This window comes from Dinoponera quadriceps, unplaced genomic scaffold (genome assembly GCF_001313825.1).
Source record: "Dinoponera quadriceps isolate SergipeBrazil2010 unplaced genomic scaffold, ASM131382v1 scaffold5144, whole genome shotgun sequence".
Classification (NCBI taxonomy): Eukaryota; Metazoa; Arthropoda; class Insecta; order Hymenoptera; family Formicidae; genus Dinoponera; species Dinoponera quadriceps.
Window position 1 is genome coordinate 475560 of NW_014560308.1, and position 27062 is coordinate 502621.

The window sequence follows — 27062 nt, forward strand, 5'->3', positions numbered from 1 at the left end:
CCCCCCCCTCCCGTCGCTCGTGGGCCGCTTCTTTCAAACTAGTATCGCGTGAACAACGCTCTTTCAATTTAACAGCACCGCCGAAGTAATAGGATCTCACTCGAAATCCCTTCTTTCACGGTGGCATTACATCCTCGGCGTCATGCACGCGCGCTTATCGCATTACAAGAGACGTCAGGAATTTTGCCGAAAGACTCCGCTCCGGCGGTTCCAGTTAACTGGCGCGTGCTCCCCAGGAGAGGATGTAATACGGCCGTAAACCCGAGGTGTTTTGTTTAAAAGCATCGAGATTCGCGCGCGAATTTCGTCGCATCGATTTAGTCGGCGCCGCGGCGGAAGACAACTGTGCGACACTTGTTTTCCGGAATCGTTTTCGCGATCGTGTCCGCAATCGAATAGATTACAGCGAAGAGAGAAGAAAGGGAGAAAGGGGAGGCACGAGCGGAGGGACAAGGAGGAAAGGAGAGAAAGGAGAGACGTCGTTGCCGCGTATTAATCGGATAAGGGAATCGAAACACGCTTCCGTCGTTGCTTTCCGATAATTCGGATTCGGGCCGAAACAAGTACAGGCGGAAGAAAACGGAGCGTTGTTAGTTCGTCGGAGCACCTTTCGTCGCTAATTCGGCGCACGTGAAAGGAATCGTTCTCGATTGATATCAGAGATACGCTTACCGCTCGTTTCCGTCGTGGAAGTCAGACCAGGCTAAAGCGACGCATTTATCAATTGATTCCTCCCCCGCCCCCCTCTTTCTCTCTCCATTTTTTTTAAAGCCATTAATATGCACGTCAATAATACGTAGGATGTGTGATGTTAACGATGAAGCGAAAAATTTCGGACGAAAATGAGAATGCGTTTGATGAGATCGTCTATCAACGTTCGGAGATAGTGTAACATTAATGGCTCGTCGATTGCTCGTTTATATGACCTGCATAGTCTCAAACGGCTTATACGCTCATAAATCATTCCCTCGGCTTTCGAGCATAATTAAGTATGATGGACAATCGATTTTCACTATAACGCTGAACTTTAAAGCGCAAATAAGCCAAAAAGCGGCGCGCTATAAGTTACGCTCGCGTGATTAAAATTTACCTCACTAGGGGAACATCCGTTGTTGGAGCGCAGCAATTTCCGACTCGATATTGCGGCACGTTTGCGGAAGAATTCACACGGCAATAAGTCGGTAATATTATAATGTTACACGTTGGGCGAGCTTTCGTCGGCTTTGAAAATTAGCAGGCGCGGATAATAATAATAACGAGCCGAACGTATGCGCGACAACGTATTTGAGAAAAGCGGTACTTGTCGATAATGTCTTCTGACGACATGTGTAAATTCTCGGCCGATTAAAGTCATCTAGGGATTAAAACGCGGGAGAGAAGTCGCGAGAAGAAAAAAACATCCCTTTGTTCTTCGCGCCTGTCACGCACGTGCAGCTTTAAAAAAAGGGCAACGTTTTATTAAAACTGTCAAGCTCGATCTCTTTGCGTGCTTGGTCCCTTACATTGTTTGCGCCGCTCTCACGGTTAGCGAATACCGTGCTTTAATTACACAAGACGCTAAAGCGCGCGATCGAGTTTTCTGTCATATCGATTATATCAAACCGCGAAAGCGTGCCATTTTGGATCGTTAGCTTCGCTGTTTACATGACTCGAGGCGACGCGAGCGGAATACATTAAATTTTCGACGAATCCCTTTTGCGCTTAAACTTTGCCAAACGCGAACAATGTCAGCTGCATGAGATCGCAATTACGATGCGCGCGCGTATCGACTATTCTTCATTTAATTTTCCCGCACCGACGTCACGTGATATATATATATATCTCGTCGTATCTCCTTCGACAGGCACGCCAGTCTGCGGATTTAGCGGGATCCATTTATTTGTAGTTCAAATATACGGCTAATCTCGCATACGCGAGCGCGGGCGGCGATGGCAAATTCGCTATTACCGGCTTCGTATGGGCTACTTCTGCCGGCGCGCCGAAACCAATTATCCTTCCGTATTCAATCCCGAGGCTTTGCTTGGGAGTACGGCGCGGGCACTCGAATCGCCGTGTCAATCACTCGCCAATTAATCCCGGGAAATTATTGCTAGGATTGATTTACGTAGCCGGCGCGAACCTGACAAGCGGATCAAGCGCGTAAAGTGCACTTGTCTCCGACTTCGAGTAGCGCGACTACCCATTGATATCACCGGATGTAGAACCGGTATTTACGCGTTGTTGCTTTGAAAATTCCTTTCGTCTCTCCTCGAGAGGCACGCGCGAGAACGAATGACAGCACGCCTGAATCGGAAAATCAAATAGACTCTTGCAATGGACATATCTCCGGATATGACGAATCTTGCAACTTATTTTTAATAATAATAAATCTACATTTTTAATATAGTTACAATATTTATCATTTATTCATAATTTAATAATTTAACCATTTGATAATTTAACTGTTATTATAACTTGTTATATTTGTCTAGAAATGTATTTTTAATCAAATGTTTCGGGAGATTTAGAGTTTATGAATCGGCGGAGCTTAATATATGGATATTTATCATTTTTGGATGTTTCTTTCTGTGGGATATTTCGCTGAATGAATTAAATTAATTCCCAGATACGTAAAAACCGGGAACACGTCTGTATTATTATTATTTTTTAACTATACTTTATATCAATCCAAATAGATTAATTTCCGCTTCGATTTAACAGCGGCCGAGTCATTTTTTATCCGCTTGTAGATTCCTTTTCTCACATTTCTTTGGATCTTCATCACTGAGTAAGCCTTCTTCACCACAAAACAATTCAACAATACCAGACGACCGATGCGTTCGGTAACCTTAATTGAATTCGACTAATTGATTTTCATCACAAGGAGGAATGACCAGACGTCTGTGAGAATCGTGCGAGTCTCGGCTTTGCAACAGTTTTTGTTTCACGTCTCTGCGTGCCTCAGAAGGGAAAATATCGACGAATCGTGTCGATCTGCCGCGCTCTCGATTAGTTCGGCGCGGTCGAAGCGGAGTCAATGTTTCGATGCTCTACGTGAAAGCGAGAGCAGGTGCATTCCAACGCGATGTTTACGTCGCGAAGAAATGCGGACCTATCCCCACTCCCTCCCTTTAGCCACGTGATCGCTCGTTCATTGACCCACCATTCCTACCTACCTCGCTAGCCGTAGTAGTGGGGGTCAGGCTGCAACGGGCCGGTCTTCGGTACGTTGTACGCCAGCGAACAGCGCGGTGTTTTGACGTATCATCGACGCGTTTGCCGATTTTCCCCGAAAAGGCCGTAACTCGCGAACAAATTGACGCAGAGACGCGAAACAATAACCAATCTTCTCAGCGAGCACTGCGCCCTCGATTTAGAAGAAAAATCGCGACCGAATGTTCAATATCAGCCGAGTGCGCTCCACGCGCCGCACTTTCGTTCTTCGCGATGCTCGCCCAATGCGGAGCATTTCCAAGTGACGAGTGGGACTCGAGAAACGAGAACGAGTTACGAATTCGCGACCGACTATGACGCGGTAACACTTGCAGAATGAAAAAATAAATGCCTTGGGGGGATTTATGTTTATTTAAACTCTCGCAAACTCTCGCAAAAGCGCCTTCTGTAAATAGAATAATACGAGGGGGCAGCGTAATTTAGATAAATACGTCGATAAAACTCGAGGGTAATTAAATAAAGTAATTAACTTACCTGCTCTCTGAAAGCTCCGTTCGGATTATCATGCTCCGCTCCGACGTACAACGCTCCGCTATCTATTAGTATAAAGAGCGAACTAATAATAGACTGTCTAGACGGCACGCCACAAACATCGATGTGTCAATCAATTATGCTTTCCTCGTGCACCTCTCCTAGCTTGCTTGCCAACGATCAATTATCAAATGTGTCAGACAACCCGTTATTCGTAATGCGCCTCCGTTCTTGGTTTCCGCTAAATCAATTCTTTAAATCAAATACACATAGGTCTGTCGAAAAATGCATAGATCGCTTTCCACAAATGATTCCGCATTAACGTCACATTTATATAACATTTACGCGACAAATGTCTCATAAAGCAAACACAGGACGTGGAGTAAGCGCGAAAATCGCGGAATCGGGCGGGATATAATTTCTCTCGGTCCGCGACTCGAAGTTCGCAAGTCTCGCGTCATATCGCGCAACTTATTTATCATACTAATTGGAATAAATCGATCGCTCGGGCATTTCAACATAAACGACGGCGCGGGCCGAAATCCACGTGGAAAAAGCATCCTCTCTCCCGTGCGCAAACAATCGCGCAAAATCGTCGAACGCATCTGCTTTGCCGCGCGGGATGCAATTATAACTGGGAAATTTTTTTTCTTCCTCAATATTCGACGGGATTCGCCGGGCGCTTGCCCGCGGCCGTAATTATCCGCGCTTCCGTTCCGCGGCCCTGAAAATCGAGCGATTCGCGGAGCGCGGTCGAACTTGATAACGATCTCCCGCGGGAAGTTGAGAAGTCAAAAAGTCGGAGCCACGGACGTACGTACGTAACGTAAAGCAAGCACCCGCGAGCGAGCGAGCGGCCGCGATAAAGTTTGCGCGATATTTCGCCCTCGGAGTCGTCCAAGTCGAAGGAGAGAGGTCGAAGGTAGTGCGGAATAGGCGGCCGCGAGGGTAGAAGGCTCAGGCGATTGCTACCGTGTTGGGTTGGTTCCCTCCGCCGCCAGTTAAGTCGAATCAATTGGAAAAGTTCGATTTCCCCTCGTTTAGAGGCGCCGCGTTCCGTGGCGGATCGCCGTGGCGGCTTTCCCTTTGGTTTAAAGTAGCGATAGATCAGAGAATGCGGAAGTCCGCGCGAGCCGAAACTTGGCCTTCCGATCCCTGAGAGCTTCCTGGATTCCGCTGTGTGCGAAAGCGCCTCGTGAAAGGGTCAGGAGGAGGAGGAGATCGATGGGACGCACGATGTGTCGACACTCGTCGACTCGCGCAATCACTGCAAATCCAAGTGCGTAATTTTTCGTGCGGCCACTTTTTACGTACAAGTGCGTAAACGTCGCCCACTTGGATTCGCAGTGATCGAGCGAGTCGATCTCGTAAGGTGCCGGATAAATGCACGGTTTAATGCTCAAATCTGTTCGAAGTGGTGTTAAGTGCGCGAACTCTCTTGTTCGACGAAACGTCGGTCGCACGGTCGGCCGACGAAATTTTTCTTTTTTTTTTTTTCATCCGCATGGCAAGACGAGAAGTATTGACTCGCAGTAACGATCGAGGCCAAATTATCCTCCTGAAAGCATGAAATGGAAAAAAATTGTTGCGCCGGCGCTTTGTTTTATATTGCGGCGAGAGCAATTTCGTTATTACATTTTACCGCAATTGGTTAAAATTCGTTTACCGCTCCGCGCGAAATCGGCTTAAAACGGCTCGACCGATCGCGCAGCATGGGACTGTAGCCGCGTGTTATTCCACTGTAACGAGGTTCAGGATTGCTTTTAAATTTCAATGCAATTTGCTTTCAATTTTCTAGGTAAGTACTCCACGGTTTAACCGACATACCACTGTCACTCGTCCGTTCGCGTATTTAACTTTATCAAAGGAAAAACTGAAACTTTCATTTCGGCATCTATGCGGTCTATCGTTCGATCGGGCAGTCCGTCGCTAAAATTATTCAGCGGAATATATTCCGTATTAGTATAACACAAGGATGTGCCCCAGAATTAATTCAAATCCGGACATCATCGGTCCGCTTGGGTCGTTTGTAACCTCAAATCTATCATGATCTCGATATTTTCGTATTAGAATTATCGATTATAATTGAGAAATGGGTTAATTGAAGTGCATGATTGCATGACTGCATGATTTAAGAATACGTTGACGAAATAGCACGATTTAAAGGAGAAAGGTGGATTTTTGGCCGACTTTTTCAGCTATGGGAATCCTCAAAAATCGACCTATCAAAGATATTGATTTCATCGTGATAGGGGCGATATTGTCACAAGTAGTTTATAGTTATCACATAGTAGTCACAAGTTATAGTTCAATAATATTTTTGCCGTTTTGGTTTCATAAGCCTACAACGTCCGAATTGTGGTAACCAACCTTTCGCACTCAACGCTAACTAAAATTGTTCATAACTTTATTAATATTGAAAATAATAATATGTAGAAATTACCATATATAATTAAAGCCTAAATATTTACGCAAAATTTCCGAATTGTATATCTTGTAATTTATTTCCCAAAAAAATCTTAAAAGTCACCTATCAAACGAAACGTTCCGAATACCCCGTTAATCGAGCGATAATTTCTATAGATTTGTATTTTCGTTAATATCACCATCAAAATATTCCCCCGATACGGCAAGACTCGCGCGGCTCGTTTTGCGCGCGCGCTTTTCACCGACACTTTTACGGGAGAGCGGCTAATACACGGTTAATGTGATTAAGTGGATACGCGCGATATCCCTATTAACAACGCAGCTCAGCGCGACGAATGCGTGAGAATTTCAATTTTCTATATCGGCCCGGGCGTAATTTCATTATCCTGTATCACGAACGGCGAAATTTCAATTATCCGCCATAAGAGGATCTCGTTTAAAGTGATTTTGTCCGCGGACTATGACAAAATGCACGCGCCGCGGCTAGATTTGCCGTCTACATCGATTCGCGCGAAACAATATATCCGCATCGCTCGCGCGTCCAATAAGAAACGTCCATACGATATGACGGAAAAATACGGAAGCGTCCTGTGTCCGCCGATGCAATAATGTGCAATGTCGGCCGTTACAGAGACTTGTCGGATGTTCGACAAAGTGGAAGGGAAGACGGAAGTGGGAAAATAACAACGGGTAAGAAAGAGAGCACCGGCTCTTCCGAGAGCGGGAGAACGGTCGGTTGCAAGCGACGCGAAACGCGGACGGCGATACTCCGCCGCGTCCGCTACGGTTTTATTAGGTCGAACGTGCCGAACGTGACAACGATATCGCACGGTGCGGCAACATTTACGCTTTTAACGCTAACCGTCCGAATTAACTCGCGTAACCATTATCGCGGATACACGCTCGCTACTGCGCGAGGTCGCCATTATCGTCGGGCGTTAGCTGTGAGGAGACCGTCATTTTCACCCGTTGATTTCCGCCGCTCGTCCGAGACTCTGTTCCCGCAATGTTCCGCAGCCCCCTCCCCCCGTTGCGAACAACCTCGAAAGTCCTCGAGAACGCTCGTCCCAGCGATTTCCGCGCGACGCACCCGATCTCCCTTCCTCTCTCTCGTCCGAGTGATTTGTGCCGTTCGATCCGCCGCTTGACAAAACAAGTCGTTACGCCACTGCGGGAACGGCTGACCCGTGCACGTCACTATCTACTGGTCGCCGCCGCGCGACTCGTAAAAGGGCGGCGTTTATCTCGCCGGTGTGGTCGCAGTCGTCAAAAAGTTCGACTCTCGTTTCTCTCTTATCCCGCTCTCCACTCACCGACCACCGCCGGTCGTTAAAACACCCTCCTGCTCGCGTACACATCCATTCCCGCTTGTCCAGAAATCTCTCTCTTATTCCTGCCTCCCAGTTCGAGAATTCCAGTTCGGCCGTACTGCGCGGAATAAAAAGTACAAGCGAGTAACCAGGTAGGATTGTTGTACTAATCTTCTCGTCGGGTAGAATAAAGCCCCTTAAAGTCAGAGTCCGCCGGTCTCTTCGAAAGACCGGCGGCGCAAGTTTTGCACGAACGCTTATCAGTATTTTATAGAAATTCTCGACGGACACGCGTTTTTCTTTCTGTCTCTGCTTTCCCCCTTCCCTTTTTTTTTGTAACTCTTGTCTTTGGAAAACTTTGTCGGCCGGAGTGAAGTACACGGATACTTATCTGCGCGCTGAGTAAAAAGTTCGAACGGTAATTATACCGCGAGTTTGAGTTTTCTCTCTCTCTCTCTCTCTCTCTTTCTCTTTTTTTTTACCGAGTCTGGCTCTAAAATAAAAGTTGCGTCGGACGCTATGTGTTGCGTGATCGAGGTAACTCTTGCATTTCGCCGAATAATTTTGAAGCGGCGCCAAGAGCCTCTGATTTTCAGCGACCATCTGTCCGCTGTTTTTCTGCAATCGACGTGTCACCGTGCAGCCGTGTAAAGTATCGGAAATGCGCCTGTTGACGACAGGATTAAATAGCGTTAACGAGTACGAGGCGCAACGACGAGAGCTTTCATTTGTAGCGCACACTTCTGCGATCGCGCCCCGACGCGCGCGTCAGCCTGTCTAAATTTAAATATTCACAAAGCCATAATGTTTCTGACAGTTCTCGCATTGCCCGGCGCGAAAACAGCCGGCCGATTAATCGCCGCCGCGCCGATACGCGGGATTTCGTCCGCAATTTCTTCGGCGCTTTCGTTAATGAAGAGGCGGCCCCGAAAGTGAAGCGATCTCGCGTGTCCCCCGTAGCTTCAAACGGAATCCGCGATGAACTCTCCCAACGGCTCTGTTCGCTGAAAAATTCTCGGATGCCGGTTCACGGTTCGTTTAACAGATTCCACGCCTATTTCGCTCCCGATAAATTCAGGAATCAGTCGGAGGATTTGACGCTGGACCCCTGCGGACAGACGGAGGCGGTGAGCGGCTGCGAAAGGGATTCTTCTTTCATTAAATCTACGGACAATTCGCGGCGGCCGCTTTGTTTAAAGCACAATGAGGCCATAGACGCGGTGCAGTCGGTGGGCGTGGAAACACGACACGGCCAAAGATCGAGTTAGCTTCGACCGGAGCCTTTAAGAACTGGGAGATTCCTTCGTCGCGCGCCGAGATCTGCCGGGAGCTACCGGAGAACAGCGATAAGGGCGGTAGCCGGAGACAATGCCAGTTCGAATTGAGAATCCGATCCTGAGAGTCGCGAGAGACGTTAGTCGCCGCCGGAAAGTGCTCTGTAATATCTCCGTATCGCGTGTCGTCAGAAATTCCTCCTTCCTGGCATTTCGCTGGCGATGTTAATTCGACGACTTTCGTCGTAGACGGAAAGAGGTGACTCGAAATTATTCATCGTTTTTTAAATGGACGAAAAACGGGCGGACGGGATACGATTTGTCACGAGTTCTCTTTAATTAATAGCCACTTGTTATTTATTTCATCGAGGACGGCTACTTTTCCGTGCGATCACGCTGAAGAGGCGAGAACCCGACGGGAGGATCATTCGACTCGTAACCAATTATTGTTATTACATTAGTTGATACTGAAACGCCTGTCTCGTTCGCCTGCCTCGGATCAAAGCGATCCACGAAGGATACTACGGCGGTATTGTGCGCGATAGGCCAGTCCGGGCCTCTTGATAACTATATCACTCTCTATTGCTAACCCTTGACAACGCCAAGGTCTCCCTTTGAGCCCTCCAAGTTTCCTCATGAATTCCCGAAGTACTTGCTACGGCGAAGACCATCGAGGAGCGATATATCGCGATACACGGCAACTCCTAGCACGCAGCTGAGCCTCTGGCCGGCACCGACGCTCGGCGGAGCGGATAATACGGTTTTAACGAACTGTTTTCCATAATGCAAGTAAAGCATTATCAGGCCGTTGAGTGCAGTATAGTCCATACACTGCCGGTGAGTGGAAGCCGTTAACCTTAACGCTCCGATCCTGGTACCCCGAGAGCGGCATTATAAATTCCACCCCTCTATCCGATCTAATAAAAAAAAAAAAAGGAGAGAATGAGAGAGACAGACAGAGAGAGAGAGAGAGAGAAAAGGAAGAGAAGAGCAAACGCAGAGACGGAAGGGATGGCAGAGGAAGAGAAAAAAATGTCGAAGGGGATGACGGAGAAAACGAAGGGATGGTTAGCCTCGTGAGGGGAGAGAGAACGCGACCGGGGTGCGGATGGTTAGGAGGATAAAAGTAAAACAAGAGTGGCGCCGTTATAAACACGTACGACGTATAAAGCTCGCTCGTACAATCTATACTTCGCGCGACGCAACGAGCACGGATAAGATCGGCGAAGTCGAGCCCGGAAAGACCGGAGGTATGTAGGCGGCGAAAATATAATTAGCGCAGCGTGGTCGTGCCGCTGTTGCCTCGTCCGTGTCCCCCGTGCTATTTGTCGCGTTTCCACCCTCAGTCGCGGCGGTAGAAACGCGACAAATCAAGCGCGTCGGCACACTCGCGCGCGCGCGCAGGTAAAAACGGCGAAATACGCGTGTATAGGTATAACAAGCGAATCATTACCCGTCGGGGCACGGGGGGGAATGACCGGGAGTCGGGCCGAAATGTCAATGGAACACGGTATCGGTTACTCCGAATCCGCGATGCAAAGGACAGTTAAAATGAGAAGAGACGGCCAACGGCCGGGCTAAATCGATGAATGTTTAACCGGTTCTTGAATATAGTTAGTTCTTAATTATACATCCGACACGCTGGAAATACTAATCGATCTCTGATAATGCAACGAGGTAATGTATCAGAATTAGATGGATTCGCGTCGTTTATTCCGTGGAAAAGCGAGGAACGGCACGGAAAGAATGCAGGGATCCACATGCGAGATGGAAACGCCGCACGGAGAAAAGAAAAAAAAATATCGATGCGCAATTATGCGCTAGTCGTGAGTAAAAAATGCGTGTCACCGGCGCGGGAGGGGTTAATATAATTGAATCGCGAATCTGATCGGTGCCGATGTACATTTTTTTCTGCCCTCTTTATAAATAGTAACTTGGCCGAGGGACATCACCGAATCGTTATTTCGGGTGCAAACGCTGAGAACGCTTCCATTTTTTATGCCGTCAAATTGCACATCATGTGATGAAACAAAAGCGAAGAAAAAACACATTTGTATTTTACGGGTCAGATATTTTCGACGGGAACGACCGCACGGACGTTTTTATACGTCTTCGATCGCGCGGAACGTTCACCCATGTTGCATCGCACGATGATGAGCGAATAACAAAATTCCCCACGGTAATTAGTACGATTTGCCGTGCAGTGTATTATTGCGCGCAAACGTCGAGTATATAATAATAACTAGAAATTAATAAATTTTACACCTGGCCATGTTGCCAAATACTTTGCCTCATTTGCAAATGCGCACACGATTAATATGATACTCGAATCAAGAGGACTAATGATATTTCTAACAAAACAACATCGAGTTTTATGCGTGCCGCGCGTATGTACGCTCCGGAAGAGGCAAAATGAATTAAACGGCGCACAGCTTTGCGGATAAACTCGGTATTCCCATCTATATATATATATATATATATATATATATATATATATATATATATATATATATTATTCGCGGGGCACACAAATATAAACTAGCGCGCATACCATACACGTGCCCTGGATATCGCGTGCGCGCGCGCGCGCGAGTCCGCGATTCACAAAAGAATAAACACTCGCCGCCTCGTGGCCCCGGCAATTCAACGCTCGAACAGTTCATAATAGTTAATTAAAGCGGATCGGGCAATTCCATTAAAACTTGGAATCGGCGTACCGCCGATTTTATCGTGCGCATTTTATACGGCTCGCGGATAACTGAAATATTCACAAAGGATACACGCCGCAGCGCCGGCAAAACGATAAAGACGCGACCGGGTTGTAAAACGCACGCGCCGCTTTGACGTCGATTGCGTTTTGCAGTTTACGCCGTGCTCAGATATCGCGCGTTATCATCGATACGCGGCCACGTCGCACATCGGCGCCCCGACAACGAAGCGCCGTTGATTGTAACCACTTACGGAACACGAGCGACAGTCGGACTCGATATATCCCGGCGCGATGCATATCTTTTATCAACGTTTGACGCGGCTGAAACGAAGTCCAGATCAATGAAATCGATTTAATACAGTCGCCCGGACCCCGAACCGTGAATCGCGCGACTTTCAGCCGGGATGCAGGCAGGCGTGACGATATATCGTCTTATCGGATTAGACTTGTCGATTGAATTCCGCGCGAGTTTAGGTTTAGCTTCAGCTTCGGGTTTAGAAATCTCGACCGGATATCTCTCTGCGGTAGCAGCAGCAGACATAGCACCGGCTCGACTTTTCCGTACCGCACCTTCGTGTCGGCCGTTCTTTCTCTCGCACCTGTGAATTCATTTGCTACGTTTTTCTCCGGGAACACGTACCGCCAGGATTTACTGTTCCTCAGTCTTCGAATTAAATTCACAATCTTAGAAAAAAACGTGTAATTTGATCACGTTCAATTGGAAGAATCAAGCGTCACAGTAGTGGTGCGACGCCAAGTACGTAAAAAAATAGCAGCCGACCAGCGTCGAGGGGCTACCAATAGCTTCACTGGTGTTTTCGGGGTCGACCGATTTAACCCGAACGAAATTTCTCGGAAACGCAAACTGTGATGCAAAATCTGATGACACTTCTGTTATATGACGTGGATACGAGCTTCCGATTGCAACCAAGTTGAGTAAGATTGGCGCAGTCAGCGCTGAGATCACGATGTCTCGTCTGTGAGAATCGAAATATTTCCCGGCCGGCTGAAATTCAGTCACACTGACATGCGTTCGCACGCACACATGCAGAGCCTGGGTGTCCATCAAGGCGAATTCGCAGCGCTTTGGTCCGTAATGGCTCCAGCAGACCAGCGCGATGCGCGACGGTGATATGCGACACGCAACGCATGATATCCAATGAAGTAGAGCTCTTCCGGAAAAGCTATACGCTCATTGAATATCACGCATCGAGTGTCGTGTGTCACGTGCATAGACACAGGCCGGTATTCATAATCGGATCTTATACTGAAGATCGTCTTAAGTTCATCTTCCGTCTGTAAAGATTGAAAAAATGTAAGGAAATTGATTTTCTTACTTTCTAAAGTAGAACGTCTAAAATCGTTTTAAGTTCAACTTCAGATGGTTCGTACCCAATAAAATGAGCAGTACTGCTCATTTTATTGCGAGCCAAAGATGTCGAATGTATCGAAGTGCTGCTAGGCTATACTTTCCGTCGTATCTGCGCTTTCTCACATTTTAACTCGGAGAAATCATATTTGCTCATCGAACTATTTTTAGAATTCCTCTCGCGAACACATCAAGCCTGTACAGAGCCGGCAGGTACCGCGGGAAATTTTGCCTGACTGCATATTGGTGCGCCTGACAGTATTCATAATTTATAAATCTTTAATTAGCCCGATTGCAAAATTTGCTGATTTGGAAATTACGTTTCAACGATTCGATCCGATTTCATTCGATTCGGATGAAATTTCGTCGATTTGATTCGATTCGGATTCGAAAGTGAAAAATGATATTCGATTCGGTTCGACATAAAAGAATTCGTGATTCTCCACGGTTAACACATTGTTAACATGTTTTGGCCGAAGTTGTGACCCATTAATGGGGATAATATTTCGATTCTTCGTGATTAACTCGAAAATAGGAAATTAGAAGTGTTGCTCGAGTGATGCACAGTCTGCAGACACTTGCACGTTGCCATCTTTCGATAGAATCGTCTACAGAACGATTACTACCTACCAAACCTCGTTTAACTCAAGATTACATAATAATAAGATCCGACGCGGTTGAACGCGTAGCGTAAGATACATTGGCGCCGATCTTATACACACCTACCAGTAGAATCAACTTGAGATCAGCATCTCCTTACCTTCGAATTTCCCTCGTTGTCGATAGCGAGATTTACCGCACTGCCGGATACCGGCGAGAACAAAACGTCGTTCGCTGCGTCGGCGGATCCCGCTCGACTTCGATCGCGAAAAGGTGACGGGTCTCGATATATCCACGTACCGGGGATGTGTGCGTGAAACAATAACGCGTGTCAGTTCTGACGACAACGCGGGGACGATATGCCGCCGCGTCTACGTTCACCGGCTATAAATGCTCTTTAAAAATTACCGATACCGCAGCGACGAGGCGTGCCGGTTTCAGGACGACTTTACATCCAACCCCGTTCGGGAGAGCATCGTGTGCGCGTTCTCCCACGACCTTTCTGCTGGCAGCTGGCCGCGTTAAATGCGGTAACATTGCGACGCGCGAACGCTTTGAAGCCGATCGGTTATTCACGTCACGGAGTTCCGAAGAGTCTACATCCGAGCGATAGAGAGAGAGAGAGAATGAATAATGTCCACACGCACGTTGTTCCGGTGACGTCACGATATATCATGCATCGTCCCCGCGACGTCTCTCGTTCGCAAGACGGAGTATGACGCCAACGTCCGAAGTCGGGCACCGATGACGTCCACGCTCGGGGGTCTATAGCCTGTCGCTCGCGTCGCTGCACATAACCACGCCGAGTCCGCCGTAATCGCGCGTAATTATTCAAACGGAGGATACGCCGGCATTAAGGTTGCTCTATCGATCGAACGATGCTCGAACGGAGCCGGCTCGCTCGAGCGAGAACGCTCCCGGCGCGGAGTTCAATCCTTTTTCTCGCGGCTCGCTGATTGCGTTTTCGCGCGCCACGGGCTCCGCGAATTTAATTCCCCTCCGACGAGGAGGAGAGAGCTCCGGGAAGCAGCCGAAAATCAATTGTTCGCGAGTTGTCTTCGAGCGCGCGGACCGCCGGAAATCCCGCGACAGAGTCGGGCTTACCTGCTGTGGTAGACGGCTTACCCGAGGCCCTCCTTCCCGTCGAGGACGCGACGCTGTTCGAAGACTGGTTCAAAGCCCATAAGTATCGCATTGTCTCTCTCTCTCTCTCTCTCTGATAGGCTCCGCCGCCCTTCGCCCTTCCTGCCTTCTCCTCCCGCGTTCTTACGACGGGGTCTTCATTTTTCCGGGATCTTGGATGGGCGCAAATCAATGACATACGAATCGATCATTTATTAAAGCAAAACTTTATTATAGCAATAGTGAACAATGGATAACTATTAAAGATTTTTAACATGTTTTTTTTTTTTTTGATAAAAATAGCGATTGGATGTTTAGGTTTAGGTAATAGGTGAATATCTAAGAGGGTCTCTTATCGTACGAAATTCTTTGAACTAAAAGTTATCTACGATCGTGTCGTTAACGATGATAATCGCACGGTACGTGACGACGAGTCTGAATTTTTAGGCGGCGCGTACTGTGAATCGATCGATCGTGCGGTTGTAATTTGTACGCAATGGAGCGCGGATTAAAGTCGCGCCGATAAGCCGATTGCACAGATTCTCGCGAAACGATCCTGTATCGTAATCCTTAAAACGCAGAAATCGCAGAAAAAAAAAAAGAGATAATGAAAATATAAATCAAACCAACGTCTTCTCTTACGTATTTCTCTCTCTTTCTCTCCCTCCCTTCCTCTCTCTCTCTCTCTCTCTCTCTCCCTCCCTCCTCCACATTTCGAGTAGTTGCGCGGTACGCTTATGCCAAGTTTGGAAAGAGCTGTAATTTTGTTCGACAAATGCGGAGTGACGCGTGTGGCCGAATTAATTTGATCGATAAACATATCGCCCGGTGCGAACAAACAGAACGTTTGACAGGGGCGCTTCGAGACGAAGATCGATATTCACGAGTACGTTCCATAAACAAAACTGTCGATGCACCGCCCTACGGCGGTGTTACCTCGAGCGATGCGGATCCGTCCCTTGCTGTGCGGCTAAATTGAATCCCGTAAGCGGTATATCGGCTCCTTCGAGCTTCAAACGACTAACGGCGCGCTACTGCCCGGCCCTAATTTCCACCCTTGATCGCTCTGCTGTCGACAGGAACGAGCAGAATGCAAAGAAAGAAAGAAAAGGAAAGATAGAAAGAGAGGGAGCGAATCGAGAAGAATACGAAGGTGATGAAAGATGAGGTTTTTCACGATACGAATGAACTATTAAGAGATTAATAATCCATTCGTATCATGAAAAAGTCATCCCTCATCATCGCCGTATCCTTCCCTTGAGAATGCGCGAGCTCGCTCCAATTTTCTGCTTCGAGGTGTGGGATTTGTCGTAAAAGAAAGAAAAGAAGAAGAAGAGAGAAAAAAAAGGAAAGAAACGGGGGAAAAAGAGAAGCGTTACGGGAGATAAACGGTGCCGGAGACACGAGAGCAGAAAGAATGGCGGATGAAATTAAGAGAAAATCGGTCAACAGATCACATCCGCTCTTCCGCGTCCGTAATCTCTTCCGCGGGTGAAAGAAAGCAAAGAGTACACGGCGCCATGTGTATAGCGGAATCCCCTCCCCGTTCCATCCCTCTCCTAACCTCCCGAGAAACCAGAGTCTACGCGCCCCGATACTCGAAACCTAAGACAGTCGTTGGCTAGTCCTAGTGATATATTTTAATAAGTCGTTATCGGCTATCCTTTCTCCCTCCTCGTATCGTAGTAGTATGTCGTCGTAACTAATTATTCAGTTAGGGTGTCTCCTCTCCCCGCTTGCGTTCCCTTACGCGAATAACGCACCATAGTGCGTTATCCAAGATCGCTTCCGTATCGCATACATTAAACCGAGCTATAGTCTATCTCGCCTTCGCGGTCGACGTTGCGGGATAATCGACTGGGACTTCGTAGGCGCGCTCACGCGATGTCCGAAAGTGTTTTTCCTCGGGACATTAGGAACTCGTCTCTCGACGAGTGCCGAATGCTCGCCCTCGATGACGACCCCCGGGCGAGCGAATGAGTGAGCGTGCGGGCAGGTAAACCTCCCTTCTCCGTCGCCGATCGATCGTTCCGCTCGCGATATCCCGCCGCATCAATCGCATTCACGCAACATACAGTAATCTTACAAATAATATATCTAACAACTTTAGGTTCAACTTAGATTGCTTTCCGTGATCACGCCTACTCCACCCGAAGTGCGCCCTCGTGCACTCGCATCGCACACACAACGGACACGCGCACGCATGCATACACACAAACGCACGCACACGCATACTCTCTCTCTCTTTCTCTCGCAGTTTCGCGGACGCTCTTCGCGTTATCGTAACATGCATCTGACACGACGTGGTCGAGGACTGCACGACGGCGCTCTTAGCCAAAGTTCGTGTACTTTACTATTCTATCGTAATATTACGTTTGCTTTTACTCTCTCTCATAACTTTCTTTAGATATACGATAGGTAGGTTACTATTCTTTACGTATCAATCCGTGACATCACGCAATCACCTCGCGCGCGCGCTCGCGTTTACGTACACAATACCAGGCAGACGCACACGCACGCGATGTATACACGCTCACAGATACTCACACGCACATAACTCTCTCTCTCGACCGCTATGCCCTTTTCTACATCCAGACGCGTCTGCGATCCAATATTATGATCCGGGACGTCGTTTGATGGCTGGAGGAATTTCAGGATGATTTGTAGGTACAAGTGGACAAAGCAGAACAACGAGAAACGTCTCGTCGCGGTCGTCCCTCGCGGGAAACGCTCGCTGGGTTCTCGAGGTTCTCGGCGACGAGTCCTCTCGCCGATCCGCGCGATGCCGTGGCTGGCCGGTCGGTCTAGAAGTCTCTCGATTTTTTGTCCTTAACGCGAGTGCCTAGCCTTAAACTTACGTTATAATACTATTCAATACTTGTTGAAGCTCATAATAAGTACATACTCGAGGATTAGATTACCGATTATTGTGTTACTCTTACGTCTCCTAGGGCGTCGCCTCTCACCTCCAGGTATCTATACCCTCCCGTTTTATTTTCCGTTCTCTCGCGTCTCCCTCAACGCTTCACCGATCATTGCACCCCCCCGCCCTCCTCCGCCGCTTTCTATCCTATCGTTTTCCAACGCGCGCACCTACACCGCGTAGATTAGGTTGAGCCTATAGGTACAAAAAGTAAATCGTCGTCCGCGACGATCTCTGTACAGAAGTTTAATAACAGTCGCGAACCGTGCGCACACGCGCACGCACGTACGCCCGCACCTAGGCTCGATCGGACATCACTCTCCGTGCTGTACTATCCGAGGATACCGTGAACATGTATGCCGCGATACAAATGTCTATGTACAAACCTAAGGGCAAGAGCGAAACCATCATCGACCCGCAACCGGTCTTCCGGGGGGAAACTCACGAAGAAATTCATGTACAGAAAGGCGTCGCATGATCTCACCTACTACTCTTTATAGCCTACGATTTGTTTTTTTTTTTATTGTGTATGCTGATTATGGCTGGCTGGCTGGGTGCTCTCTCGATACGTCGATCGTTCGACAAACCGCGTTGCGCGAGCACCGGTAGACGTACTGCTGTGTTGATTACAAAATGTATTGTATGTCGATCTCCGAGGAAAAGTCGGACGGAGCTAACACGAACGCTAATTCCACTACAGTGTGAGCCTGCGTCATTTACAATGGACGATCGTTAAACGAGGACGTATGCATTCGTAAAATTAGCGGTGAAGCGCGTACGAAATCGAATTTTCCCGTGTTGTTTTCGCGCGTACTCGAAACTCGAAAAATATTCATTTACATGTTGTCTACACACACACACACACACGCACGGAGACAATTTCTCTCCCCATTTTATCTCCATTTTTTTTTTTCGTTACCGCGGTCAGTCAACTCGATTAGATGCAGATAGGCAATACTGACGGTAGATTAAAAACGTGTCGTCGCGTTTTAGCAAAGAGCCTTTTCTGCCAAGGTTGTTTTTATAAAAATATAACGCTATTATCTATGTACAGAGAGAATCCCGAAGTCAGAAAAACGTCCGTTCGCGGAGAAAGCTTTCTGGGCGGCGGTGAAAAGTCGAGACGACCAACAGAAAACTGTATCGGCGTCAACGGTGGAAAAAACCGTGAGAGGATCGGACCGACGATCGTTCATCGGTGCTTCGAAGAGTGTAAACGCCAAAACCAAAATGGTGCGAACCAAAAAGGGGGGGCATACGTCGAGATGAATTTTGCGATTTCGGGAAGCAGATTTCGCTAAATTACACCGGCGCGCCACTCTGCGCGGACTCAATCCGACGGTGTCGTCTAGGCGTGTAAACTATGCGCGCGCCGTGTGTACGCGTGAAAAGAAAACGAAAGAAAAATCGCGAATGCCGGCTCTCAGTAGCCCGCAATGGCGTCGAGTCCGGAAGTCGTCGAAACGATCGCTCGCCTCGATGTGCCCCAGCACCGCGTTCATCAGTGTGAGATGCGGTCGTTACGCAGCGGTTTGCGCAGCGTTACCGCGGGATGCAATGAGAGATCCGGCCGTGCTCATCGAAAACTAATAAGCAAACACGTATATCCTACACTAATATTAGACTTACCTACGGAAAGTGTACACGTGACTTCTAAGTACAGTAATATGTACAGTGCACCGGTCGCGTACACAGACGGGCGCCGAGCGCGCATCGTGGGCGCGTGAGCGCATTTCTCGTATGCATGCGTGTGTACGTGTGTGTGTGTATATATATGTCCGTGTATGTATGTGTCTCCGTGGGAGAAAGAATCAGATAAGGGGACGGGATTCGAAGGAGATGGTAACAGAGTGTCTGAGAGACCCCGGGTCTGACCTTACCGGTTTCCTGCGGAGAAAGCAGACCCGCGCGTAGCACCTTGATTGAAGGAGAATTCTCGACGATGACACCGCGCGGTCAGATGAGACGTACGAAGACGGCTCTCCGCCGAACCGAAGCGCGAACGGGTTCTTCTCGAGGAGCTTCCGCGCGAGCACGACGCGCCTCGGGGCGACGGCCGAGCGCCAACGAAAACCGCGACATTCTCGCGGCCGCCCTCGCTCTTCACAGGTGCGCGAAGACTAATGACGATGATCGGGTGAGACGGCGCGAAAGTTTCCGCGAACGAGAGAGACAACGGTTTAGCGGCAGCTCGCGATCGTCGAGATGCGATACGTGAAGAGGAAAATGAAGGAAACGGATGCGGAGGGAAGGGGGAGGGAGGTGTGCAAGTAGAAAATAGGCGTGCGCGCCGCAAAAGTGGCGAACGTGATATGGAAAGCTAACCAGTGTGCAGCGCGGCTCGCACGAAGGTCTCTAAGCCGATAATAATCTCATATGTAACCTGCGTGACGTCGTAAACGCGCCGTTGGCCACGTTTCGTTTTTCTTTTTTCTTTTTTTTTCTTCCTTTTCCTTCTGTTCTCCCTCCGACGTGACGTTTTTCCTTTCTTCCGTCGGCCGCGCGCCGTTGCGAGTCGACGCTTACCTCGCCTCGTTGGGAAACTCCACGCGTTGGCCAACCTCGACCTCGCTCCTCGGTGAGCTTCTATCACAGGATGCGAAAGACTGCAGGAGAACGCGCCTTTCTCTCTCGTCGGCGCGTCGCGCGCTTCATCTCATATCGGCGGCGCGCTCGATGATCGATATTTCATTACGGCGATATTTCTCATTATCGCGATCAACATTGCGTGTCCTTCGTAAACGGGAGACTCCGATGTCGTATATACACATTAATTCTCTCCGTCTAGCGTTGATCGAGAGTCCAGGAAAACAAGACCGCGCGACGCTTCTCCGTGCAACCTTCAGCATCGATCGGCCTCTCTCTCTCTCACGCGAGGAACCGGAACTCTACCCGCGATTCCCCGGACACAAAGGACGTAGTCCGTTCACCACGAAGAGCAGCAGCACTCACCGCGCTCATCGTATCGGTATTCACGGCGAGAACGGAAGGGTCACCCGTCGTCTCGACGCGAGACGTCGGTTCCTTCGCGGCGGCGGTTTCCGTCGTCATCGCTGAGAAAACACTCGCGCGCCGGCAAGGAGTCCAGTGCACACCTCTGGCTCGTACGCAACGTACAACACGTCTCTATTTACAGCGAAGCCAGTACGAAAATATACACGAACGGAAAAGTGTGGGCACGACGAGAACGAAATTGGAATATCCCCCCCCTCCCCCGTAGGTCACCGACCGCGGGGGACTGGCGCGAGCCGGCGTCGACTCTCGATGATCACTCGCGATCGGCGGCGCGAGACGAAAGGTAGTCTCGGAGCACACAGTGGCACTGATAGTACGCACGATCGATCACGCGTACGTCCTTTCACACTTACGTTCGCACCAGTTCGCTCGTGGACCGGTCTTAGTCGCTCGAGAGTCCTCGGGTGATGAGCGCGCCGAGCGCGGTGACGGGACCGGTCAATAGGAAGGCCAGGCCGACCCGGCCGGTGGTGATCCAGCCGTGGTTCCTCGGCGGGACGATTATGCGTATCATCGTGTCGTAATCTCGGCTCGACGGGGGACCCAACGATCGACTCCATCAGACGAGGGGAGTGCCGTACACCTCGTTCGTGTGTAGATTCTGATTACTGTCGTTCTGCCTGGAGGCGCATTGCTGTAACAGAAAGCGCGAAACATCGCGGCCGTGAAACGGGATGCGAACACGGCTCGAACGTGCGAACGCAGCGCGAACCACGCCATGTGTCGTCCTCGGGACGTGCACAAGGTTAGTAACATAGTCCGTTTTTACACATAAATTCATCTTAGGTTGATCTTCGAATGCTCCGAAGGCGATAAAACGATCAGTGCAGTATCTGAAGATGAATCCTAGGACGATTTTAAACATAAAAACGAACTATGACTACCTCAAATTGCGGCTCGATTCACGCTTACAGCATAAGCTGTAAGCGTCATTCTATTTCCTTCCGCATGTAATGAACGATAAAGATAGAAACGACGCTTATAGCGCTATAAGTATGAATCGGATCGCAGCCTTAGTCGACTGGTACATCAAACGTAATTCGTCGCACATGTCCAGGCTCCTACTTGAAGGACTCTAGGCCGCTAGACTTCGGTATTCGCTCGTGCGCGCGCGATAATATTTATAGAGCGTCGCAGCGGAGCGCCACGGTAATTTTATCGCGCGAATTTAATTGATTTCGATGCGCATAGGAGTCGACGTTGCATAATGTATAAAGGAGCCCGGAACGATCACGGAGTAATTCTCATTTACCGCTACCGAATCGCGAGTGCGCGCGATTGTATTTATCGATGCGCATTATCGATTTACGCGCTCGTGCGCCCGTAGGTCGTCCCCCCACCCCCTCCCGCTCTGCAATAAACTCTAGCCCGCCGTGTCGCGATAAATGTTTAACTTCCGTCCCGATATCTTGATGTGTGCATATACGCACGTATGGATAAATAAATATACGTAGAGGCTGAATTATGCGTCGCTTTGCAATGCAAATGTCGAGTGATTCGACGACGCCGTGTGACGTATGTATGTCGCGCGCGCGACAAACGAGACGATATAAATAGACGGGGATACGTGTCGCGTACACGACGAGGACAAGTTATTTCATTGGCGGTTAGAGACGAGGCAGGGCCACGACGCTCGAAGTAGTGTATCAGTCTAGTCGGGCTATAAATAAAAGGAGCGGTATAGAGGAAGAAGAAGGTACGGCGCGATAAATCGACTTACCGCTTGCTTCTTCTCCCAGCTCTTCATCGCCGACTTGTACTTCTCGAACTCGTGACACCAGTCCGAATAAATCTTCTGGTAGTCGTTGGACTTGGCGGGCGCCGAACATCTGTGCGCGTCCACGGTGATGTTGTACGAGCAGAGAAGAGCGCCGCCAAGCCAGCAATCGTATCTGCCGGCGTCCTGCTCGTTCACGCCGACGATCACCAGACCTTTCTCCGAGGTCTCGATGAATTTGTCCCCGCCGGCGCCGTACTTGTACGCGATCTGATAGCGTCCCTTCTCCTTGCTGTAATGATACCACCGGACCTCCTGGTTCGCCAGCACCTCCGGCATCTTCACGAAGCAGCCCAGATGCACGGACTGGCCCCACGTGACGACGAGCTTCCGCTTGCCGACGCTGCTGTCGCAAACGTCCGCCGTGCTGTTCGACACGTCCTGAAGGAGTCTGCGCGGCAAAAAGGGGAAAACAAAGTTCGCGGGCGTCACGCCACGTGCGACAATTCCATCACTCGCGACCGCGTGATCCCGGAACGGTCGCGCGCGTGCACGGGAATTCTCGGTGATTTTATTTCAAAACATTTCGCGGGAATTGAATTTTGATGCGCCGGAAAAAAATACACGCAATTTCCTTTTTTCCCCTACTTTGCCCCCACCCCCCCTTTTTTGCCCATTGTGAATTTACAAAAATATTTCGTTTCGCCGGCAAAAATGAATCCGCGCTAACCGAGATATATACGACGCATAAATTCGACACGAGCGCTTTTATTTCGGAATTCGTGCGTCATAATTTCGTAATTAAATCGCTGAAGTCTGAAGGAAATCAAATGTATTTCACGTTTAACCCTTTACAGTGAGCGCGCGCGAAAAATTATCGAGATAACAAATCGCCCCGGTTGTGATATTCACACAATCCCGCAGTCGCATCACGCTCGCGGGAGGATACAACAGGCACTTACCCCGGTTGGTAGGGCTTGCACGTATTCGTATCCTTATCCCATCCGCAGTACGGGTCATGGACGCATCGCAGACAGTTGTCGTATCGCCGAGTGCACATTACCAGATCGATCTGCTTTATCCGATGATCCGACGCCACGTAGAGAGCCTTATGCTCCTTTGAGATTTCCATCGCCTGTATCGGCTCGCCGGGCGTGACGTCGAAAACGTCCAGCAAGATCGACTGCGACTCGCCGTTGTTGTCAACCCACTGCACAACCTTGTGAACGCGGCCGTCGCCTGTAACACGCGACGAAAAAGGGACGCGAGCGTTTAACAAATTCTCGTTGGGAGGTCGGCATCGAGCTGGGAGGAAGAAAATCTGGAGATCGCGCTCAAATTTCGCACGATTACACGGGAAAATGAATTCAGTACCGGCAGCAGAATAGAAACCAGGTGGGGACTCGGTGAGAAAAAATAAAAACTCGACGACAAGAAGTGACGTCTCTGTTACCGCGACGGAAAACGTTCAGCTGAACATTCCCGAGTCGGAATTTTAGTCCTACGTTACAAAATTCTAGTTTAGTTCTACGTTAAGTTATTTTAAAAGATCTTTGGAGACTTTCTATCGTGTTACTTTGATGTTGCAAATAAGTAGTTATTGCCGTTTTCTCTACTTGAAGACTTAATACACTGAGGAAAGGATTTGGTAATTATCAACAATTAAAGATTCGGCTAAACAGTTTCAACTAAATTGTTTGGTTATTGCAATCGTATCATTTAGTACTATGTACTGTATATAATATATAGTATTACAGTACACACAGTATATAGTACTAAGTGATACGGTAACCGAACAATTTAGTCGAATCTTGGTAATTGTTACCGAGTGTTTTTCTCAGTAGAACTAAAATTCAGACTCTGGAGGTCTCAACTCCCACTTCGAATTCATTAAAGGAGTTTATCGTGCATTTTTTCACGCTACAAATGGGAATTTATTATCATTTCCTTCATTTCGAGATTCAATGAAGAACTTAAAATTTCGACTCGGGTTTAGCTACATTAAAATTCCGTTGAAACAATTGAGAACAAAATTGACTGACTGGAGACTTTCTACAGAAATCTTTCTGTTTCCTACGAATGTTCGTTCGGTCCCCAAATAAAATTCAGTTAGACGAATGGAATAGTATTTTTCCGTGTAGATTTATCGAAGGGATGCTTACTGGATCCGGCGTAGTAGACCGTGTAATCCAAATCATTGCCCACGAAATCGATGCGCAGCTTGTCGACGACCAGTCGCGTGAGCATGACGTCCCGCTTGTAGAAGACCGGCTTCTCGTTCTCATGCGAGATCGCAGAGTCCATCAGCGGGTGGGATCTTATGAAATTCAGGACGGTGTCCGGCAGTGTTTCTGTGTCGTTAACACATTGGCCTGGCCGCGGTTCCGGAACCTTGTTGGACAAGACCGGCAGCCACGCGCTACTGCTGGTCGCTTGCTCTTTGAACTTTCCGCGAAAAGCCTCTTGGATGGCGTCGATGTGGAAGGAGCATATCGCGGAGCCCATTAAGCCATTCGTCGAGGTAGTGAAGGTGCCGTAGAAACGCGTGTCATCGCCCGGTACCTTGTAAATGCTCTCTGAGCGGTGGAGAAGCGCAATAACGTTAATTTCACGTCACGTTGTATAATGATATAAAAGCGTTTCTTTTTTGTTTTTCTTTTTCCCAAAAAAAAGATATTTCACGCATGTATCACCTCTAGATATGAATACAAATTGACATAGAAAATGGCCGTGAGAAGAATGATCGGCTCTGAACTTGGCAAGGTGATCGAATGAATTATTTGAATCACGTTATGTAACGAGAAACGTCGCGCGGCTGGTGTTTGATGCGTGCTTCATACTCACGTATTTCGTTGAAATAAAACGGGAACTCGCCGGGTATCGAGCAGTTCAACCTGGCCTTGAGGTACGTGGACCAATTCTGCGCGAGTATGTTTTTGCCGCCGGTGTCCCTCTTGCAAACTCGGGCCACGCGGGAGTACACACTCTTACCGCAGTTGATGTATTCGACCGCGGTCTCGCGGAAAAAGAAGAACACATGGTTGTCGATGTCGTACGAACCCACGAAATTCGGCTCTGGAAAAACGGAGAGAGAGACGGGGCCACATTACGCTTTACCGTAGAATTCTGACCCGATCGCCTCGACCTCCTCGGCGTTCGTTTCAATTCGCCTTTCAACACATACCTCGTCGTCGGAACGAGGACAGAGAGAGAGAGAGAGAGATATTTCCCAGCCGCAAAAGGGACAACCCGAAATATTCTCCCTAGCGAGCTTATGAGCTCGCGTAATCTAGCCGTTAGCATCTACCTCATTCTACGGCAAAATAACATCTAGACCGGATAGTTCGCGGAGGTAGCTCGCAATAATCGCGCGCAATAATAATCGCGAATCTTCGCCGCGACAATGTCCTTGTTCATTCGGCGTGTAAAAACTTTCATCGCCGGGATCATTTGAGCTCCGCTCAGACGCGGTTGACAATCTCTCCCCGAACTCCGTTTAACCGCGGGCGTTTCGTAGCGCTGCTACGATATTATTTTGCACCCATTTTAGGAGGAAACAGGGAGGGCAAAAAAGAGAGGACACGTAGGAGGATTAAATTGGAAACAACGCGCTTTGATTGCGTCTCTCTTTCTCGTTCTCTTCGCTACTCCCTCCTCTCTCTCTCACTCTCTCTCGCACGCGGAGAAACAACTCGGAGGGGAGCTGAATTCAATGAAAAAATAATTTTGCGAACTTGTCACTCGCAAACTTTCCTCTTCGCGACGAGTCTTAAAGTCCGTCTCACCGGACGCATAAATAACCGAACTCGCGTCGCAATTTACCCGAAGTCCCACTGGGCGAGTTGGAAAACCGTGCGGAATAAGGAGGGAAGAAAGAAAGAGAGAAATAGAGAGAGCGAGTGAGCGAGCCCCATTGAATCGGTTTTATCATCGCGACTCGCGTAGTTGAGTTATAAGTTATAAGTTCGGTATCATCTCCGAATGAGAGATAGGCCGAGGAAAAAGAGTCCGAAACAACTTCGCGCTGGCTGGGAGGCTGACGGTGAGGGGACGTTCGCGCGCGACTCGGCGGATATCGCGCTGCGGCGGTTAACGCCGCGTTTCTCGCCTCCGTCGGAAATATAATTTACCACGGATTAAGTGCAATTTATCTTGCCGTTCGCGCTCGTTGTATCTCAGCTTAATGGAGAACACCGGGAGGGATGCCGGGGAGGACGCGCGAAATGCGCGACACCATAAGTTATTCACGGCTTGTGACCGAAGTTGCGTCTGTTTTACGTTGTTTACGCTCGGTGCATCCTTGAAAAATCGCCGATAAACTTTGTTTATGCATCTTCAGGGATCTGTCCCGGATACCGACTCGCCGGGGTTGCGATATCCGTTCCTTCACCGTGATTGCTCGGCGAACGGTTCCGACCGACAAACCGAGAACGCTCGGGACGCGCGTTTAACGCGTTTCAAACTACCCCGAACGCTCGAGAGATCCCTAAAACGAACGTTTACGTGGGAATAACGGCGCGAAAGTTTTCGCCGAGCTTTTTTACACGACCGTCGTCGGCACGACGGGGATACAGTGTAAACGGTTACCGCTACTTTTCATTTAACACTGTCGAACTTGCGGAATTTAAGGCGACTTTAATGAGCATCTCCACTTGTCGCTTTACGATCCGACATCGTAAAATCCCTTAAACGGCTCACTCGTCGCGATCATTGGAACGTGGACAATTCCGGCGCGTCCATTTCCTGTTGTGCCGCAAGCTCTCGCCAGCATAGTCCGCGTTGTTCGTGAACAAACGCTCGAAAAGTCAGATCGCGGCGCGAAAAATCAGGGAATACAATCTCTCGGCGCCAGCGTTCGCTCGTCCACGCGCGGGGAATCGTCTTTTAATCTTGCAGTAATTGCTTGTTGCG

The 27062-nt window shown here is 48.8% G+C and overlaps 1 protein-coding gene and 1 long non-coding RNA gene across 3 annotated transcripts in view; one reads left to right on the plus strand and one right to left on the minus strand.

Annotated features, from left to right (window-relative positions):
* The window catches only part of LOC106750723, a 258312-nt gene that overhangs the window by 111110 nt on the left and 120140 nt on the right, over positions 1 to 27062 (plus strand). The gene's annotated exons all lie outside the window — the stretch shown is intronic.
* Positions 14705 to 27062, minus strand: part of LOC106750722 (semaphorin-2A) — a 189201-nt gene continuing 176843 nt past the window's right edge. For both annotated transcript variants that reach the window (XM_014631247.1, XM_014631246.1), the window contains exons 7-11: positions 24996 to 25226; positions 24314 to 24727; positions 23114 to 23390; positions 22155 to 22602; positions 14705 to 21068 (exon numbers count right to left, since the gene is read on the minus strand). In XM_014631247.1, coding sequence (XP_014486733.1) covers positions 20994 to 21068; positions 22155 to 22602; positions 23114 to 23390; positions 24314 to 24727; positions 24996 to 25226 — 1445 coding nt within the window. In that variant the 3' untranslated portion in view covers positions 14705 to 20993. The remainder of the gene's footprint in view (positions 21069 to 22154; positions 22603 to 23113; positions 23391 to 24313; positions 24728 to 24995; positions 25227 to 27062) is intronic.